The sequence below is a fragment of the Trematosphaeria pertusa genome (assembly GCF_010094035.1).
Source record: "Trematosphaeria pertusa strain CBS 122368 unplaced genomic scaffold BU26scaffold_12, whole genome shotgun sequence".
Classification (NCBI taxonomy): Eukaryota; Fungi; Ascomycota; class Dothideomycetes; order Pleosporales; family Trematosphaeriaceae; genus Trematosphaeria; species Trematosphaeria pertusa.
The window spans coordinates 471,721-489,475 of NW_022987223.1; the positions used below are offsets into that span (position 1 = coordinate 471,721).

Below are 17,755 nucleotides of genomic sequence, written 5' to 3' on the forward strand. Positions count from 1 at the left end.
TGCAATGAAGGCGGAATGTGGAAGGAAAGAACATGCAGGACCGTTCAAGTAAAAAGATGATACTGTTAACTCGAACAGTTCTAAATTCAGACACCAGCACCGTGCCTGGTGAAAGTGGAGCCCGCCCGAGTAATTCTAAATTTTAATAGATAAAGACCCTGCAAGCCCACGCCGAGCGATTACACACACCTTGGCATATCTTTCGCAGATGAATGCTCACTTTTGCTCCCACTAGGATGTCTTCATCGGCATGCGCATTTTCCACCCTCGCTTTCTTCGCCTCGTCTCGCCTTTCCCCATCTGATGAATGCAGGTCCTCTCTGCCTCGTTTGCCGCTCCCACTTCTCTCTTTCAGTTCTTCCACTTCTTTGCCGAGAATTGTCGCCAGGATGTACTTCGGGATAGGGGTTTTGAACCATTGTAAGATCGCCCAACCCAGTCCTGTAGCCCGCAAAACAGCTGCGCCTAGGACTTCGTCCGTGAGCGAACGCAAATCGGCTACGGTCAGCCCATAAGTATGTTGCAGAAGGCCCTTCTGAGCGCAAGCTAAGCGAATAGCTATGCGGACCATGTTGTTCATCCACTGACTCGCGGGAAGGAGTCCCAGAGAATATGGAAGGTGATCGGAAAAGGGTTCATCACCGAGATCGACTTCGAGAATAGTCCGGCCTAGCTGTTCGCTCAGCACAGTCGCTGGCAAAGGCGAAAGCATTAGCTTGAAAGCCGGATCCAAGCAAATAGCTTGGTTCAGCATATAATTCAATTTCCAGGGCTGAAGAAGACGCTCGATTTCAATATCGGAGATGCCGCCACACTGTTGGAGCCTCTTTTGCTCTCTGCCGGCGACTATGTCCAGCATGTGCTTTTTGTAGTAACGCGCCGCTTCTAGTTTGAGATATATTCCCTTGTTCGGATTTCTGACTAGAAGCCGCAAAGGATCATTCATGATCTCGGCGACGGACTTCTCTTCCACTGCTGGTGGCTCGTCCGCCATGCACATGGTGACGAAGACCGATGCATCGACGTCGGCGTTGAGTAGCCGATCTAATGCTGCCTGCGCATTTCGAGGATGGAAAAGGTGTCTGATCATACTCTTCTTGGCACCTTTGGCGGTAACGGCGGCGCGACTGGAGGTCTGCTCTGCGAGTTGCCTTAGGATACCGCTGGCGCGCTTGACGATTCCGGCTTGCTTTTCGTATTTGCGAATCGATCTGGAGGTGCAAGGCGCTCCATGCTGAGATTCTCAACGTAGTGCGCTGCAGGGAGAAGAATGTTCTCGACGACTTCTCTAGTAATCCGATAGCGAAGGTCGGCGACTTCTGCCGTCCGCCTTGTGTCCCATTGCAGATCAAGCAACGCTTGTCCTTCTTTCTGGCTCAAGGCATCGGCATACATCAGCTCAACCAACACCCGCTCATCGGCAGACTGTTTGCTCGCTCGAAGCGTCTCCAGCTCTTTCTCGGCTTTCTCAGCTCGCACTTGCTGCGCATTGCCATGCTTCTTCAGCTTCTGATTCTCTGCTATAGTCTCGCTGTATTCATCCACGGCAACGCGCAGGTCGGCCTCCAAGTCGCTGTTCTTTCTGACAAGCTCAGTAATCGTGCGCTGCAGCTGTGCGACATCTGGTCGAGGGCTGGCTGGCGAGCTCGGCTGCTTGTATCGGTCGAGAATTTTCTGCATCTTCGGCGACGGCTGAAATTCTTTCTGCTGATCTTGTTCTCCAGAGCCGGAAGACGAGGACATGGCGGCGTGTCAGGTATCGTGAGTAGTTAATGACTCCCGTATCGTCTATCGGCTTGCGAGATCATTGGCGGTTTCGAGAAGCTAGTGAAGGGGCTGAGGTGCCGACCGGAAGCTGGGGTATGAGCGGGAGAGCTGGGAGTTAGGTAAAGGTAAAGTTGAAGGTAAAGTTGAAGGCAAAAGTGGCGTGCCACGTGCATACCCACGCAGCGTGAACGTGGCTTGATCCGCCGCTTCCGACATCACTTATTGAAGACTCGCGATTCGAATCAGTAGGCTCGGCTGCTATGGAGTGACCGAGCCGAGAGTGATGTGGCAGCATAGTGAGTCCAAAAGGGATCCGCGACACCGCGACGCAGTCTCCATCGTCGACGCGTCCTTGTAATGTGCGAAAGGGCGTCTCTTGGGGCACCCGATACCTCGCGAACCCTCTGAATTTGCGGGTTGGCGGCGGTGTGGATGTTAGACTTAGTCGATGTAGGTTCAGGAGTAGTGTAGGTATCGTGGAGGCAGAAGTGCTTCAGGTGCCTCAGCTCGGACTAAGAATTCGATAGTAGCCGTGGGAAACTAGGTGGCAGCATGCACACGAACTTTGGTAGCAAGGAGTGCTCCCTCGAGTGGGCACCAGCGTCTCTCCCTCATCAGCCCTACTAAGATGGGAATAGCACAAAACGACGTATGGCGCGAACTATTTGCATCTTGTAGGTTGGGTATCCATCCTGGAAGGCGTGGCATTCTGTCCCGTCGAACGCGGAGTGGCGGTTGGTCTGCGGTGAGGACGGATCGGTGGTGGAGAGGTGTTCGTGATCTCTGGCAGGGAATTCTCCGGATTTCAGGGTCCTATGTATGCATCTGCGAAGGCCTCTAGGATAGCTGTTACGCACGTCGTATATCCGGAGAACCCCGCACCGTGAGAGTCTGGTCCGAGTTTCCTGCGGTGCGGTGCCTGAGGCTTGCTAGCGCGGGGGCACTATCGATAACGCCTAAAGTCGCAAAAAGAATGAAGCCTGCTAAGCTCGAACTCTCTCAGAGAGAAACACAGAAAAAAAAGAAAGATCTTAGCTGAAAATGGTTTCCTGGGAATTTTTGATTAGTAATCATGGATTTGGTTGTTGTATTGGTGGTGGTTTGAACTTACGATCCATTGTCCTCCGGGTTATGAGCCCGGCGCGCTTCCGCTGCGCCATTCAGCTTGATGATTTGATATATTGGAGTTCTGTTCTAAGTAATATATATAGGGAAATAAAATAAAAAGGCATGGCCGCGTTGTGCGCAGAATACTAGCTTTGAGGCGTAGCACGAGTGGGGCGATGTCTGATTTTTTCTTTGTTCCTCGGCTGTGCGTGGGCACTAGGCGGGTGTCTTATTGGAGAGTCACCGTGGAACTCCTTGTCTCACAGAACTTAAAACGCCAGCTACTCAGGCTGAAGACAGTGAGTCATTACAACCAGAATCAAGGAACGGGACTGTTCATCACTGAAACAGCGTCATACTTTGAAGACTACCAAAGACAGCTTTAGATTGAGTCCGGCGTACATTAGGAATTCACGTGAGACTCGGAGTACACGTGAGCCTCGAGCCTTGAATCGCAGCAAAGGCGAAAAGCCACGTTACGTTTCAAAGAAGAGGGTTCAAACACTGGCGTGGTTATTATGCTGGAATCAACTGCTTGATGCTTGATGGCCGACCATTTGGTCTGACTTGGGACGAAAGCGGCTTAGCGCCAAAACGCGTCGCGTTCAACCCTTCCCGCGTCAAGCTTTCAACATCCCACTTCAACACTACCTCATCGCACCCACGTCCGCGCATTGTCGCCAATTCTCTCCGAGCCCCATGAGCAGTTATTCACCCGGAATACCGACCTCTTTTGATCCTACGTTTCTTAATTCTGAACTCGAATTCCTCCAAGACGCGCCTCCATCGCTCTCCCACTCCGACGAAATCGACGCATTGCAGCAGTGTATTGAAGAAGACAAGACCCGAAAGACTGCGGGAGGAGTAGTCATTCAGCATCGAGTCTGGAATACGGTAGACGCGTTCAGAAGCGAGGAGGACTACGCAATTGGTACTGCAGGTGCAGCAAGAATACGCAGGCGCGGCACTAATATTTGCAGACACTCCACTTAAGCACCACAAGCATTCTCCAGTCAAGCGCTTCCCTACCGGATCCTCTGCCGACGGGCGGATCCCTTCATCACCTCCGATCCTCGCCATGCCGCTCATTTCGTCGCCCATAGCCTATCCTCCGAGCTCAGCGCCCAAACCCTCGTCACCGAAGAAGAGAAAGAGATCGGACGCGGAGCGGACCCCACTAAAGGATGTACCGAACAATCAGGCGACGAGGAGAGTGGGAGGTTTCTTGGACGAGTCGGATGACGAGGATGAGATCGCGGCGTTGAAAGAGCACGCGCTCAAGCGGAGGGTCATCAACAGCATCAAGGACCTTCCCGTGGTTCCGGATGCCCTCACGGACTATACACCACCCGCGAGCCAGGAAGACATTCTGGACCCAGAGACGGTACCTGTGGCGGACCTAGACAAGTACTTCAAGACGCCCTCGCCCGTCAAGCAGCCTGCCGCAAAACCCGTAACAGCGCCAGAGGAGCCTACGTCAGCTCAGCCATATACGGGAAAGGTAGTCAGGACAGCATCGGGGAAGCCATTCTACATCCCGAAAAAAATAACCCGCGAGTCCGTTTCATACGAGCAGCTCATCGCATCGCGCTCGGGGGGAGTTGAGGGGCGGGCGAGAAAGAGCTATTATGGCATCAATATCCACAGGCTCATAGACGAGGCGAAAGCGGCCGAGGCAGAGAAGCCCACACAGCGAGAGCAAGCCTGCCGCGACGCATTGGAGCAGTCAATCGAGCAACCGGTAGCTAGCAAATCCGGAAAGAGCAGTCACACCTTGATGTGGACGGAGAAGTACCGCGCGAAGAAATTCACAGATTTGGTTGGCGACGAGAGAACGCACCGTTCGGTGCTACGATGGCTCAAAGGATGGGACGTGATCGTCTTTCCCGGGTCTAGCAAAGGCAAGGCAAAGGGCGCGAAGAAGGGCTTTGAGGATGAAGAACAGAGGCATCGCAAAGTCCTGCTTCTGACCGGACCTCCTGGTCTCGGGAAGACCACTCTTGCCCACGTGTGCGCTCGACAAGCTGGCTACGAAGTCCAAGAAATCAATGCCTCCGACGAGCGCAGCAAGGACGTGGTCAAAGGCCGTATCCGCGACATGGTGGGCACGGAGAATGTGCGAGGCGTAAACACAAATACAGCTAATGGAAAAGTTCGGAAAGCTGGCAAACCCGTCTGTGTCGTCGTCGACGAGGTAGATGGTGTTGTGGGGGGAAGTGGAGGAGGTGGAGAGGGCGGCTTCATCAAGGCCCTGATCGATCTGATAAATCTGGATGAGAAAAACTCTCGAAGCGTCCCGCAACAGTCTGCAACGGGGCCGAAGAGGAAGAAGGGCGACCGATTCCGCATGCTCCGACCACTCATCCTCATCTGCAACGATGTGTATCATCCTTCTCTACGCCCACTCCGACAGTCATCGCTCGCCGAGATTATCCACATCCGCAAACCAGCGCTCAATATGGTGGTTACACGCATGCAAGACATCTTCGTCAAGGAGGGCATCCAGTGTGACATTGACGGCGTCCGCCGACTGTGTGAGGCCACTTGGGGCGTTAGCACGAAGAAAGAGGGAGGCACCGGCAGTGGTACGGGTGAAGGGGACATTCGGGGTGTCATGGTTGTCGGCGAGTGGGTCGCCGGGCGCTTCAAGAGCTCCATTGACTCGAAAGCAAAGGAGGCACCACGATTGACACGGCGATGGATCGAGGAGAATGTCCTGACCGACCTCAATCATGGAGGCGGGGCTGCTCGCAGCTTGGGCCGTGGAGGCGCAAAAGACGTGGTGGATCGTGTCTTCCGTGAGGGCGCAGGATTTCCCAAACAGGCTGAGACCACGAGTATGCAGACAGCCATAGCACGAGGGAAGCAGGGTGCGATTGGAGTCGCTGAAGCTGCCAAGCGAAGAGCAATGGAGCGGCTGCGAGCAATGATAGATACAAGCGGCGATTCCGATCGCATCGTAACAGGTATGCACTCTTCCTGCAGACTTGGGGACCTCCTCTAACATCGCACCCTAGACTGCTTTACGGCATACCCCGAAAAGCCCTTCCAAGACGACACACTCCTTAGCAAACCCTGCGCCGCCCACGACTGGCTACACTTCCACGACACCATCTCATCCGCCGTGCACGGCTCCCAGGAATGGGAACTTGCACCCTACCTCTCGCAGTCCGTGCTCGCCTTCCACAACCTTTTCGCCTCCCCGCGTCAACAGAGTTCTAACCCAGTCGCGGATCCCGATGCAGAGACATCCGTGTTCTCTGGCCCAAGCGCAGGATACATGGCCGCTGAGGCGCACAAGGCCAACCGCGCTCAGCTGATGGCGCTCCAGTGTACGCTTAGTCTGTCTCTCACGCGCCTGTTCCGCTCGCCGGAGGAGCTCACGATCGAGTTCATCCCGTATGTCCTCCGGATGCTGTCGCCCGACGTTAAACCTGTCATCGTCAACACGGGCGCAACAGGGTCGAAGTCTGCAGCCACCGCTTCTGTTCGTAAAGCATCCGAGAAGGCGCTGGTGAAGAAGGCTGTAGACGCTATGGCAGCTACTGGGGTCAGATTCGAGAAGAGCCGCGTGGAAATGGACGATTTTGCGAATCGCAGTGGAGGCTGGGTATTACGCATGGAGCCTCCGCTCGAATCACTCGCCACGTTCGAAACCCTAGCAGGCAAGCGAGACGACAAGGTGCGCTACGCCGTCCGCAGCGTCCTGGAAACCGAGTGGAAGAAAGAGAGCGCCAGAATAGAAGCCGAGGCCCGCAAACGCCGAGGTGGTCAGGTGGATGAAGAGGTTGTCGAAGAAGCCAAGAAAGTTAACGGAGAGAAAGCAGCTGAAGTGATCGGAAAGGCTGTGAAAAGAGACTTCTTTGGTCGTATCGTCGAGAACCAGCCTACTACGCAAAGGGAGAAGAAGAAGGCTGAGGAGGACGCCAAGGGTAGTGATGTGGGTAGGATTTGGGTGACCTTCCATGAGGGCTTTTCGAATGCTGTGAGGAAGCCAGTTACGCTGGATGAGTTTATGCGGGGCTTGTAGGGGTTATCAGTAGTGTAGAAAGAATTATATCTAGCTGTTGATGTTCCGAATTACCTTGTGCGTCTGGGTTGCGACTGGGGAATGGTGTCTTTGAAGCTCCTTCCGCAGTAGTCCTGACTTACGTACGCGCGCAATTCGCTCGCCTTCCATGCCTCTATTTACTGACTACCCATAATTAAGTCACACAAGGCGAGCCAGCAGCCATTACCCTTCCACCGCTACGGCTGCATTCCGGACCGTCCAAGGCATTTCCTTATCTTCCACCACTGGAGCCTTTACCGCCGATAGCCAACAACAGCTCCCCATCTACGGCCCGACCCAAGAAGAGGAAAGCGGATGAAAGCAGCATCTTCTGCGCCAGCTAAAGTATATGACGGGCAAGCTCTCACAAGGGGACGCCGCGTGTAGATGTCATTGCTGCGAAACGAAGCTCGGTTTATCCTCCACCGTTTGCGGATACTACTTCGTGTCTGCGATGGCCAAACGACTGACTCGTCCCGTTGGCCAGACGTCTAACCCACATTCGGCGGCCAATCTTCCACCCAGGCCACGGCTCCTTGAAGCGCCATCGCCGTTCCTGTCTATTTCTTAGCTATGACTGCCACAAACCCCCCGCTTCTCTACAACGACAGCAGCGCGCGCGTATAACCCATCGCTCCTCCTGCCCTCGGACTGCAGGCTCTAAACTTGCCGTCTCCATATCCATCTATCCCAGGTGCTGCGATACTCCGGACGACAGGTATCAGGATGCGTGTTATACGTACTGCGATGTCGAGTTGCGCTGGGGCCGGGCGAATGAAGAACTGTATCTGGGGCGTGTTGCAGATGCATATGTGGTCTGGAGCAACGCATGAAGAGATTGTATGTGTCGTTAAGGCGAGAAGAAGATGGCGGGAATGAGTGGATGGATTGTGACGATGACGCTTTTGGGCAAGATGGCTGTCTCGTTGGTGTAGGTGCACATGAATGTGTAGGATGGCCTGCAAGACGCGCCGTGTAAGTGTAAGAGATATCGGAGGTCGCTGGATGTTGGATGTTGACTTGGAGCCAAGGAGCCCGTACGGGTAGTGTCACCGTGAGCAGTGGGTAGTGTTCCATACGTGGGCCTTTCTTCTCGGCCTATTACTTTCAGTTCCGTGTGTTTTCTCATCTTCCTCGCTGCGACGTCGAACGGTCGCGAGCGCATGCAAGTCCTTTCTCCACGCGCCACTGTCCCACGACGAAGATGTTCACCCGGTCGTTGCATTTCTTTGAGACAGGCCTCCATTATAGAAGTCTCCCTGGTATACCATCACGCTTTCCCGGCTTCCAATCCCTTCAATGTATCGCGTTCGAGGATTGTGAAGGGCACACACTCGCGCTCAACCCCTCGCAATGTGTAGGAAAGGCGCGACATGGTGTGTGTGAGGCCAGAGGGTCGATGTAAACATACGGGTCATGCCGGTCAGTCCATTCAGCGTCTGTCAGCCAACTTCGCGCGTCTTCTCGTTTCGTTCGTCTCGGGCGGAACGCAGTCGGTGCAGCGAGTCGCACCTTCTCTCAACTGTGCCCCGTCCGCAACGCCGACTTCGCATGCATATCAGGCTCTGTATCGTCACTCCCAGCTCCTTTTAACTCGTGTAAGCGGCCGGTAGGCGATGTGTGTCGTCCTGCGGGTTGGTCAAGACCTGGAGCGGCGCGGACGAGCTCTGCAACCGCGCCCGCAGCGACCTTGCATTTGCGACGCCACAACGACGGACAGTGAACGGGGAGTTTTGCGACGGAGACTGGTAGGGCTTACTAGACGTATTCCCGTACATATCTGCGTCGCAGTGCGTCGCGATGGTGGGCATTGTGTACCGCTGGATTGGGCACCGCGCCTCCCTTTTGTCGAAGGAACGACAGCACGCCGATATTGTGTCTCCTTCTCGGAATGTGCGTTCGCTGTAATCTTGTCTCTCTTGTTTCCAGGCCTTCAGCGCGTGTGGGGTATCGTGCGGGAGAAGTTGGGCAGTCATTACGACAGCATCTGCGGACCTGCGTCGGCGAGCGAGGTGGCTGGGCGTTTGCGACGCCGCAACTAAGGACGGAGGTACAGTGATCTGGCAGCTGGATCAGCATACTGCTGTGGGCATCTAGAGGAACGGATATGCTTCGTGAAGGACCGTGGTGGTGAGCAATTGCGCCGTCGTGTCTGGCGGAGCAAGTCTCTTCGTTCGAGCAACTCCGCCACGCCCACACTGTGCAAAGGTACGGCTATGTCGCATTCCCAGGGCCTTGTCTTTCATACTTACGATTCCCTTACCGCTCTCACGATGTCATACTAACGCTACTGGGAGTAGTAGCGGCGTGGAAACGTTGCGCATCAGACGCCGCGCTGACTTGTGATTTGTGACACCACAATGACCGCAGGCGAATATCAAAACGTGCGCGAGGCATAAGATCGGCACGTTAGACACTTCTAAGTATCCGTAAGTTTCGAGGCATGTCGTGGTGGGGTGTTGTGGGTGAGGTCGGATCGAGCACGGCGACCTGTCCGCGAGCTGAGCTGGCCACTACAACAGCGCGCGCGCGCCATTTCCGACGCAGAACGTTAGGAAGACAAGGCTAGAGATGAGCTGACGTTTGGGCGCATACTGGCAGGTATGGAAGTGTCGCGCTCATGCGAAACGCTTGCAGCGAATTCTTCCTAGCTGGATGGGCATGGTCGGGAATTGCGACAGCATGGGCGATGGTCGCAGCTGGTGGGAGGAAGGGCGGGTTGTGGATGGGTGTGGCTGTGGCTGTTGTCGTGTCGCGTTGTGGGAACGACGCCGAGGGTAGCAGCCTTTAGGGCTTTGGAGCGCAGGCGGATGAGCAAGGCTGCAAGTCAAGGTTGAACGAGGCATGGCTGTGATCAACACTGGCGTGGAGTCAACAAGGTAAGAAAAGGTAAGACAGACAAGTCAAGTCACGAAGGTCAAGGTGAAGGCGAAGACATGAGTCACGAAGAAGTAGAAGAGAGAAGACATTGATGTGATGTGAACTGAACCCTTGATTGATATATCCGAACCCTTGACTGAGAACCAAACCCTTGACTGATATATCCTAATCATTCCAAACACCAAAGACCAGACCAGACACCAGACATTCCTAGCGAAAGGGACCCTGTGGCCTTAGTACCACACCCTGTACTGATAACTCTTGCGGTATCGAGCGGTGGATCCAACACACGTGGAAAGAGGTGAGAGGTTGCTGCCTAGGCCAGGTACGAAGACCCTCAGATTCCACGCAGGGCTTACACAACATGAACTCCCCTACAGCTTGCGCTGTAGCCGAACCGCTCGAACCCTTGGTAACCTTGAATCGGAACGTATGGAACGTATCGAGGCCTACTCGCAAGACTTCAGCCTGGGCGTTGAATCCGCCTGGGGAGGAAATTGATGAGGCGATGATATCGAGATGAAGGTGACATGTCGGTGAGATGAAGGTGAGTTGATGGTATGAGTTGAAGATGAGGTGTCGATGTTGGTATGAAGACCGAAGATAGACTGAGGGTAGACTGAGGTCGATGATATGTTGGTCGGTCTTGGTCGTATCAGTTGCTGAAGGTGAGGAAGGTGGATAAGAGGGAGACTTGAGGACGACATTTTGTCATGAAGAAGAGTCATAGAGGTGAGATGATTGACTCATGGTAGGTTGGTAGAGCTGGGATGTGTCAGTGATAGAAGGTGAGTGGGATGGATGAGATACTTGATGACATGCTGTCATGAGAAGGTGAGGTTGACTCAATGACTTGAGATGATTGAAGGGCTGATGTGAAGTTGAGACTTCAAGGAGGATGAGGTGAGGGCCGACTAGTCATAAGAGTCGAAGACATCGTAAGATGAAGAAGTAGAAGAAGGTTGGGACGATGTCGAAGAAGGTTGGAGTGGAAGGATGTTGAGTCCAGCTGATTTGGGAGGAGGCGGACTGGAGTGGAGGAAAGGAAACTTGGTTTGGGGGGGCGGGCAGGTTTATATAGACCTACGGAGGGCCGGCGGTCCGTGCGAAGCGAGCCCTCACGTGACGTCCGTAGCCGGGCGGTCGCTGGGGAGACTGCTGGGCTACGGTGTCAACAGCTTGTGTTTACGCTCACGCGGACGCTCGACGTCACGGGAGTCACTCTTGTCGGGCCATAGCGCGGTCGGAGAGACTCCCAGGCCAATCAGAGCGCGCGCATTTCCACGTCACCGCAAGCAGATGGTCAGGCGGCGCTCTCACTCCGACGTCCGGGGCTCACTGCGAGCTGCTGCCTGCGACACCGCTCCGAAAACGGCAACCGCGACGTTGCTAGCTCACTTGCGCTATGTAGCATGTGATGGTGTTGGTTTTGCGGCTAGACGCGGAATTTGCCGGTGGGCTCGCGCACTGAGGGGCAGAGGTGGTGACGGCTTGGGATGACTTTGGAGCAACCACGCTGTATAGAGGCGTAAAATAGGCGCGTAGGGCATCGAAGGCCTGTATGTAGGCGTGTAATGGAGTCGCTTTGCAAAAATCTTCCAACCCGCTGTCGTGAGGTGAAGGCGAGTGCTCGCCCAAGGCCGGCTGCATGCTCCCGCGCCCCAACTGTGAATTCCCCAACAACATACGCGCGGCACCAGACCTGGGATACGTCGCCGCTGTGAATCCAGAGCTCAGCCGCCGTGTGCTCGTACGCAGATAAAGCGCCTCAAGCCCGTTCCACCCCCCTCCATCCCGCTACACCCTCGCGCTCAGCGCCCCAGAACCCCTCAATCTCAGCACTGTCTCAATCTCAGCAAGATGTGGCCGAACTGCCCCCAGCTCCTCAGCAAGGGCATTCCTTCGACCATGGACCCGCTGCCCTACTGCACCGTCGCCAACACAGAACACAACCGCGCCAGCCTCGAGGCCTGCGGCACCACCAACATTACTTTCTACGTCGGCCCCGGATTCCCCGAGGGCTCGGAGTGCGCGCTGAGAGCGAGCCCGAAGGACCTCGATTCGTGGGCTACCTACGACTGCCTTGTCAATGAGACCGCGTTTACCCTTAATGCGACCGGAGGCGGGTTCGGGACGTGCTACACGACCGTGAAGAAGGGCGGCTCGTACAAGTACGGGGTCAGCAAGCTGCTTCTCTTCGTCGCGGTCATGGGACTGGTCGGCGCCGCCGTGGGCGAGGCCGTGTCGAATACCTCCACCCCGACCGTACAGCCTAACGCGCCGTGGGCTAACTGCTCAGAGCTCTCCAAGGGCGTGCTAATGTTCAACGACACCACCCTCTTGAACAAAACCAACCTATACAAGGCCCCCCTCACACTCTTGAACGGCATCGAAGACACCAGCTCCGACTCCTTCTGCGTCATCCCCAACACCCCGGACAACCTCGACCTGCTGGAGTCCTGCGGGCCCATCCCGTCGCTCTACGTCGGCGCCGGCTTCCCAGAGGGATCGAACTGCTTGCTCAAGCAGAACACGTCCGCGGACCTGTCATATATATCCTCTTGCATTTCCGTCGGCCCAGTCCATGGGTTCGAGAACGGGAGCCGTGCGCTGAAGACTTGCTTTTATGGTGAGACCAAGTGCGTGACAGCAGATTCCCGTTCATTGTGCGGGGGCAGAGGACAAGCAAGCAGTGCTACGCGCCAGCACGGTGGTGTTAGCAAGCTGCTCCTCTCTGTCGCGATCCTAGGCCTTCTCGGGGCTGCCGTCGACGCCAGCATACTTCACAAACTCCTCCTCCTCACCCTCATCCTCGGCATGGTCACCGCCGCCGCCGGCACCTCCATCCCAGCGCCTCTCCCCCGCGACACCACCCCATGGTCCAACTGCACCTCGCTCAACTACCCCACCTCCCTCACCGACACCACCACCGACCACTTCTGCGTCGTCCCCAACACGGCCTCGAACCACGAAACGCTGCAGTCCTGCGCCGCGGCCAACATAACCGAGTACGTCGGCGCAGGCTACCCGCCGGGCTCGGGCTGTCTGCTGCGGTGGAACACGGCGGCGGAGACGTTTGCGGTCTCGGCGTGCATTACGCGGGGTGAGCTTTCGGGCTGGGGGAATGGGAGTGTGCCGGTGCAGACGTGCTTTGGCAAGGGCGGGGCGAAGTGCGTCTCGGATAGGAAGACTACTGGGATTCATTGCGAGGCGAGGACGGGGGGTGGTGCGAGTGTAAGGGGGGTGGGCAAGATGCTTTGGCTTGCTGTGGGCGTTGGCGTGGTGGGAGTGGTCGTGGGTGGGTTTTAGACTGGGGAGTATGCGTACTGAGGCTCTGACCCCGAATATCCACTGACTTGTCTAGTTACCTCCGCTTTCGTCTGCGGCTTGGCTGGAGTCTCGACATAGAGGGAGGGAAGAATTGGACAAAGGACACCTTGGACGCTAAAGTGGAGTTGGGATATACAAGTCGGCTGGAATATGCTGGGCTTTGACATTCTCCCTGTTGACGCAGGCGCTGAGACGGGCTTCTACGGCAGATAGTCAACCTGAGGTACAGGATCGTATGTAGAGGGCAATACATACACCATAAAATCATCTCGCACTCCGTGAAGACTCGTCTACTCCCCTCACCTCTCGGTTTTGAGCGAGGACTTATCATACCCGGCGCTTTCGCCCGCCGTGAACGTCGTCCTCCAGCCAGCAGTATAAGTGCAAGCAAGCCTCTATCGATCTCCCCATCATGTCGGGTCGGGCTTTAGAGCCTTCCATTCCCTTGATCGGAGCCTTCTTTCTCGAATCGGTGCCCCAAGACACATACAAATATCGCGGCGCGAGTAACCAGCCTCCCGTTGGCTCGACGAGCACAGCCTTGTCCGAAAGCCTGGCGACGATAGCAGCACACGACATCTAATCCCATGCGGAAAACTCACTTGGGCACCTCCGTGAAGCATCTCACATTCCTCTTGCTCATCCTACGCATGCCTTGAGCTAGCAACCCTCCCTCATCCGACCCGCCTCCCCAGCGGCCGCGTCCTCTACCGCCGCCCTCCTCCCTCAGACCCGCCCATACGCACAATACCGCTCCCGCTCCTCAAGCGGCCCAGTCCAACGCGCAACACCTCACCAACCGTGCGCGACGCCTTCAACCGCCGCACGCCACACACGGCCTCACTTCGAACGCCGAACCAGCCCTTTGCGCCAGCGTGCCTTCCTCACATATGCCATAGGGTCTCGTATCCGAACGTGCCTCTATGCCTGACGCGGCTCGTACACCAGGGCCTCCCCACGCGACGAGACCCCAAGCCCTACGACGGACGAGCCACTGAAGACCACAGCGAGCGAACGGCGGACGAGGGAGGCGACGGTGAGAAGAACGCCACATACAGTAGGAAAAGCTGCAATGAAGGCGGACGAGAGAGAAAGACAGCGCAGACGATGCTGTATGAAGTTTTTCGCGCTGGGCGAGTCTAGAGCAGATAGAAAGCAGATAGACAGCGGAGGCGAAGAAGCTGCGAGGGGCACACAGACACACAAGACAGAACCAAGGGAATGATAAGACTATAGAAGCTGGCGATACATACGAGATACATGAGATGAGATACTCGAATACGAAGACTACGCTAGATAATTGAATGCAAAGCAAAAGTGATGGATGCAATGCCAGGAAAGAAGGGAGGCAGGAATAGGAATAGGAATCTCTACTCCCTCGCTCATGACCGACCGAACGGAAGGGACGGGTTGTCTGCTACTGCCGACAGCGACAGCCCAGCTAGCCAGCTAGCAGACAGAATTACCTTTGCTATTCCGCTGGTGTACGCTTCCAGCCGGCGAGAGCCCAATCAAAGCTCCTCATCGTACGAAGGAGACGGTTGGGGACGGCGATGCGTCTGGCTCGCTCCATTCGGGGCTCCAGGGCCATTCTTCTGCCCCCCACCGTTTCCACCTTGGCGGCTACGATCCCGTCCGCGTCCGCTGCTCCTGTCGCCTTGCTGGCCGTTATCCCTCCCCCTCCCGCTGCCATGCGCATGGTTGTTAGGTCCTCCAGTGCCGTGTCTCCGCTCGCCATTTCCCCGCTGTCCAGCATGTCCACTCCCACTCCCGCTCCCATTCTTGTGCTTGTTCCCTCCTCCGTGGTCATTGTGGTTGCCATTGCCATTGCCATTGCCATTCTTCCCCGCCGTCCTCCCCGCCGCCGTAGGACTCGCATGGCTCCTATCGCACCGATGGTTCGTGCACGCAGCGCCGAACCTGCACCACTGGTCCAGTCTGATGTGTATATCCATGGGCGCGGCCGGGGAGCGGTGTCCAAACCTGCAGTTTGGGTTTGCGCAGCGAGTGTTTCGGCAGAGGGTTTGGCGGGTGGGAAGGGGTTCGTTGGGCGTGTGTTGCGCGTTGCGTTGGGGTTGGGGCTGAGGGTGCTGGTTCTGATTCTGGCGGGGCTGGTGTTGCTGAGGTGGTGGGTGTGATGGGCTTGACCGGCTGGCTTGGCTGAATTGCTGTCGTGCTTGGTGGTCGCGGGCTTGGTTGTATGCGGGATCGCCCGGGTGCAGGAAGCGGCAGTGCTTGCGGTTCTTGCATTTGGCGCCGAATCTGCAGAATGGGTGCTCTTTGTGTGCGTTGAAGGGTTCGCGTTCTCGCTGCTGTGGTGGAGCTTTCTTTCGCTCTTGTTGCGGCGGTCGTTCTAGGTGCGGTGGCGGCGTGGGCTTCTCGCGGCTTGGATGCAAGAACTCGCAGTCCAAATTCTCACAATCTGGATCATCAGCGCACAAGTCTACAATAGGTGGAGGCGTCTCCCCCTCATCGTCTGCCAGCTCGCCCTGATCCGTCATCTCAGGCTCTGCACCAAGCCATCCCGTTCTGCGATCTCTGGGCTGCAATTTCGACGGAGGAGCGACCGGATGCGCGAATGGGTTCCTCGCGGGCGGCGCCGGGCAGAAAGGGTTCTTTGGCTTCCTTTGAGCGTTCTGCTGCAGATGCCGGACGCTTTGCGAGAAAGGGCGGTCCTGGAACTCGTTGCTGCCGGTGATGTAGCCAGCCGCCTCAGCGAGGCTCACAACCTGCGCATTCTCAGGGAAGCCGCGAGGCTTGTCGTAGATGTGCTCGTCAATCCACTCTTGGTCGATGCCATATGCATGATGATCCTCCAGCCGATACTCTGGCACAAACTCCTGGATCGCGCGCTGCACCTTCATCATCAGCGGCAGAACCTCAATATGCTGGTACGCCCTTTCGTTCGGATAATGGGAGTCCCGCGCAAGGTTGATCAGCCGCGCGGTGCGATAGAACAGCCGATCCCAGTTCTGCTGGCGCAGGTAGAGCGCGAGGCCCGGCCAGCGGACGACGTGGTTCGGGAAATAGGCGATGAACTCTTCGAAGGTGATCTTGTGCATTTGGTCCCAGGGCAGGTCCTTGTACCACGGTGGTGCATTAGTGATGGGGTGTCTGCTGAGTGCCACTCCGCGCTCCATTTCCTGCGCGTGCTCTATAGGGCCACGGGGGTTGTTGTAGGGATCCCGTTCTGTTAGTTCAGAGTGGCCTGGCGATATCTCCCCACTTACGTCTTCGTACAGGCAGGTGCGGGAGCCGAAGAAGTTCAAGTTTTCGAGGTTCGTGGTGATGTGAACTACATCGGCGAAGCGGTGGATCCGGGCGTTTGGCGGGAACCCGTGCCTCATGAGTATGTACTGCTGCTCCTCCTGAGTAAGGGTATTCCAGCCATCCTGCTGGACCTCTTCCATTACGTGGCTCTCTCGTCGCGGTGCTGATCGCTGTCCGATGTCTCCAACGAAGACTCGCTTTCTTTCTCTCCCACCATCCTGCGAACTCTTGCGCTTGCCGGCTGAGAAGCCGTCGCGATCTGCATCTGGAAGCTCGCCGTAATCTATCGCAGGATTCGTGAGTCTGCGCTGATTTACGAAGGGATCAAAGCTGCGTCTGTCTGTTGATGCGCGCATATCGTTCCGGTGAGTGCCGAAGACCGCCATAGGTCGTAATGGCGGTCCAGTCCCAAACCCAGATCCTGCTGGGGGGTTGAAATTTGTAAAACCGCGCGAACCCAAAGCTGTTACGGAAGGTCTCCTGTTCCGGACCGGAAGCTGTGGTCTCTCGCGCTCCGAATCGCGTCTCGGCCCAAGGAAACAGCTATAGGCATCGAGTGGCGACAAGTCGTATGAAGGAGCGACTCCGGACCAATGGCTTATGGCTCCAGGTACCTCACTCTCGGCATTATCGTTGACCAGCCAAACAATGCCGTGATAGTCGTGGTCCTCATCTTCGGGATCCTTCCGAGCTGCCCAATCCTCGATCCGGGCGCTATAATGATCCCTTCCAAACATGTCCTCAGCTTTGTTGATCAGTCCAAGAGCGATGCGCAAACTGTCTTGTTGCCGGAGAATCTGCAAGATGATAAGTATTGCCTGGTATCCCAGTATGTTTCCGTTGAGCAAGTCTTGGTAATCCTGGCGTATCTGGTCCTTGACCCTCGTTTCCATGTCCGGGTAGCATGCATCCCACATCTTCTCGAAGATTTGTGTGGCGATTTTGCGGAATTCCCCAGAGCGGTGGATTGCGCATAGACGATCGAAGTTGGGGGCCTCGCGATTGTATAGTTGGTATAGTGGCCGGAGGCTGATTTCAAGGGCGTATAGAGCGCACAAAAGATCTCTGGAACTCGTCGGTTGACCTTGATATCCAGCGGTTAGATGAGCACCGAGCCACTCCAGGCACTCACGCTGCCCTGATATGCTATGCATATATTTTTTTCTTGAGCTTTCGATGAAGTCCCAACCCACCGCGACAAATTCTTTGTCGAGTCGGTGAAGCTGAACGGTGTCTGGTAGCGACACTTTCTTCCACCAACGCGAAGGAGGAGCCATCTTCGCTAGTCGAGTCTCCCAGTTGCTATTTCTTAAGTCGTAGAAAATAAGTGCTGGTAATGTAATTAAAACT

General features: G+C 56.0%; 5 protein-coding genes and 1 non-coding gene across 6 annotated transcripts; 2 read left to right on the forward strand and 4 right to left on the reverse strand.

The window, feature by feature from the left end:
* Positions 1–49: 49 nt before the first annotated feature.
* Positions 50–1,292, reverse strand: BU26DRAFT_68499 (uncharacterized protein). The gene has a single exon (XM_033836213.1). The coding sequence runs from the start codon at positions 1,088–1,090 to the stop codon at positions 143–145; it is 948 nt and encodes a 315-aa protein (XP_033680440.1). The 5' UTR covers positions 1,091–1,292; the 3' UTR covers positions 50–142.
* On the reverse strand, positions 1,153–1,680 carry BU26DRAFT_568023 (uncharacterized protein; the record flags this gene model as incomplete). The annotated part of the gene is made up of 1 exon (XM_033833730.1): positions 1,153–1,680. One exon carries the CDS (start codon positions 1,678–1,680, stop codon positions 1,153–1,155), a length of 528 nt encoding a protein of 175 aa, XP_033680441.1.
* Positions 1,681–2,858: 1,178 nt separating this feature from the next.
* On the reverse strand, positions 2,859–2,932 carry BU26DRAFT_t43. The gene has a single exon. It is a non-coding gene; the product is annotated as a tRNA-Met (tRNA).
* Positions 2,933–3,528: 596 nt separating this feature from the next.
* BU26DRAFT_489597 (chromosome transmission fidelity protein 18) lies at positions 3,529–6,922 on the forward strand. Its single transcript, XM_033826027.1, has 3 exons — positions 3,529–3,805; positions 3,855–5,840; positions 5,892–6,922. The coding sequence occupies exons 1-3, from the start codon at positions 3,574–3,576 to the stop codon at positions 6,902–6,904; spliced, it is 3,231 nt and encodes a 1,076-aa protein (XP_033680442.1). The 5' UTR covers positions 3,529–3,573; the 3' UTR covers positions 6,905–6,922.
* Positions 6,923–11,665: 4,743 nt separating this feature from the next.
* Positions 11,666–13,114, forward strand: BU26DRAFT_568025 (uncharacterized protein; the record flags this gene model as incomplete). The annotated part of the gene is made up of 1 exon (XM_033833731.1): positions 11,666–13,114. One exon carries the CDS (start codon positions 11,666–11,668, stop codon positions 13,112–13,114), a length of 1,449 nt encoding a protein of 482 aa, XP_033680443.1.
* Positions 13,115–14,408: 1,294 nt separating this feature from the next.
* Positions 14,409–17,682, reverse strand: BU26DRAFT_578202 (uncharacterized protein; the record flags this gene model as incomplete). Its single annotated transcript, XM_033834421.1, has 1 exon — positions 14,409–17,682. One exon carries the CDS (start codon positions 17,680–17,682, stop codon positions 14,647–14,649), a length of 3,036 nt encoding a protein of 1,011 aa, XP_033680444.1. The 3' UTR covers positions 14,409–14,646.
* Between the last annotated feature and the right edge of the window lie 73 nt (positions 17,683–17,755).

What these genes read in the sequence shown, in the direction of transcription:
- BU26DRAFT_68499 (XM_033836213.1), bottom strand. Translation starts at nt 1,090, where the DNA reads ATGATCAGACACCTTTTCCATCCTCGAAATGCGCAGGCAGCATTAGAT.
- BU26DRAFT_489597 (XM_033826027.1), top strand. Translation starts at nt 3,574, where the DNA reads ATGAGCAGTTATTCACCCGGAATACCGACCTCTTTTGATCCTACGTTT. An exon ending in CGAGGAGGACTACGCAATTG is followed by an intron (nt 3,806 to 3,854) that starts GTACTGCAGGTG and finishes TAATATTTGCAG; the next exon opens with ACACTCCACTTAAGCACCAC. An exon ending in TTCCGATCGCATCGTAACAG is followed by an intron (nt 5,841 to 5,891) that starts GTATGCACTCTT and finishes ATCGCACCCTAG; the next exon opens with ACTGCTTTACGGCATACCCC.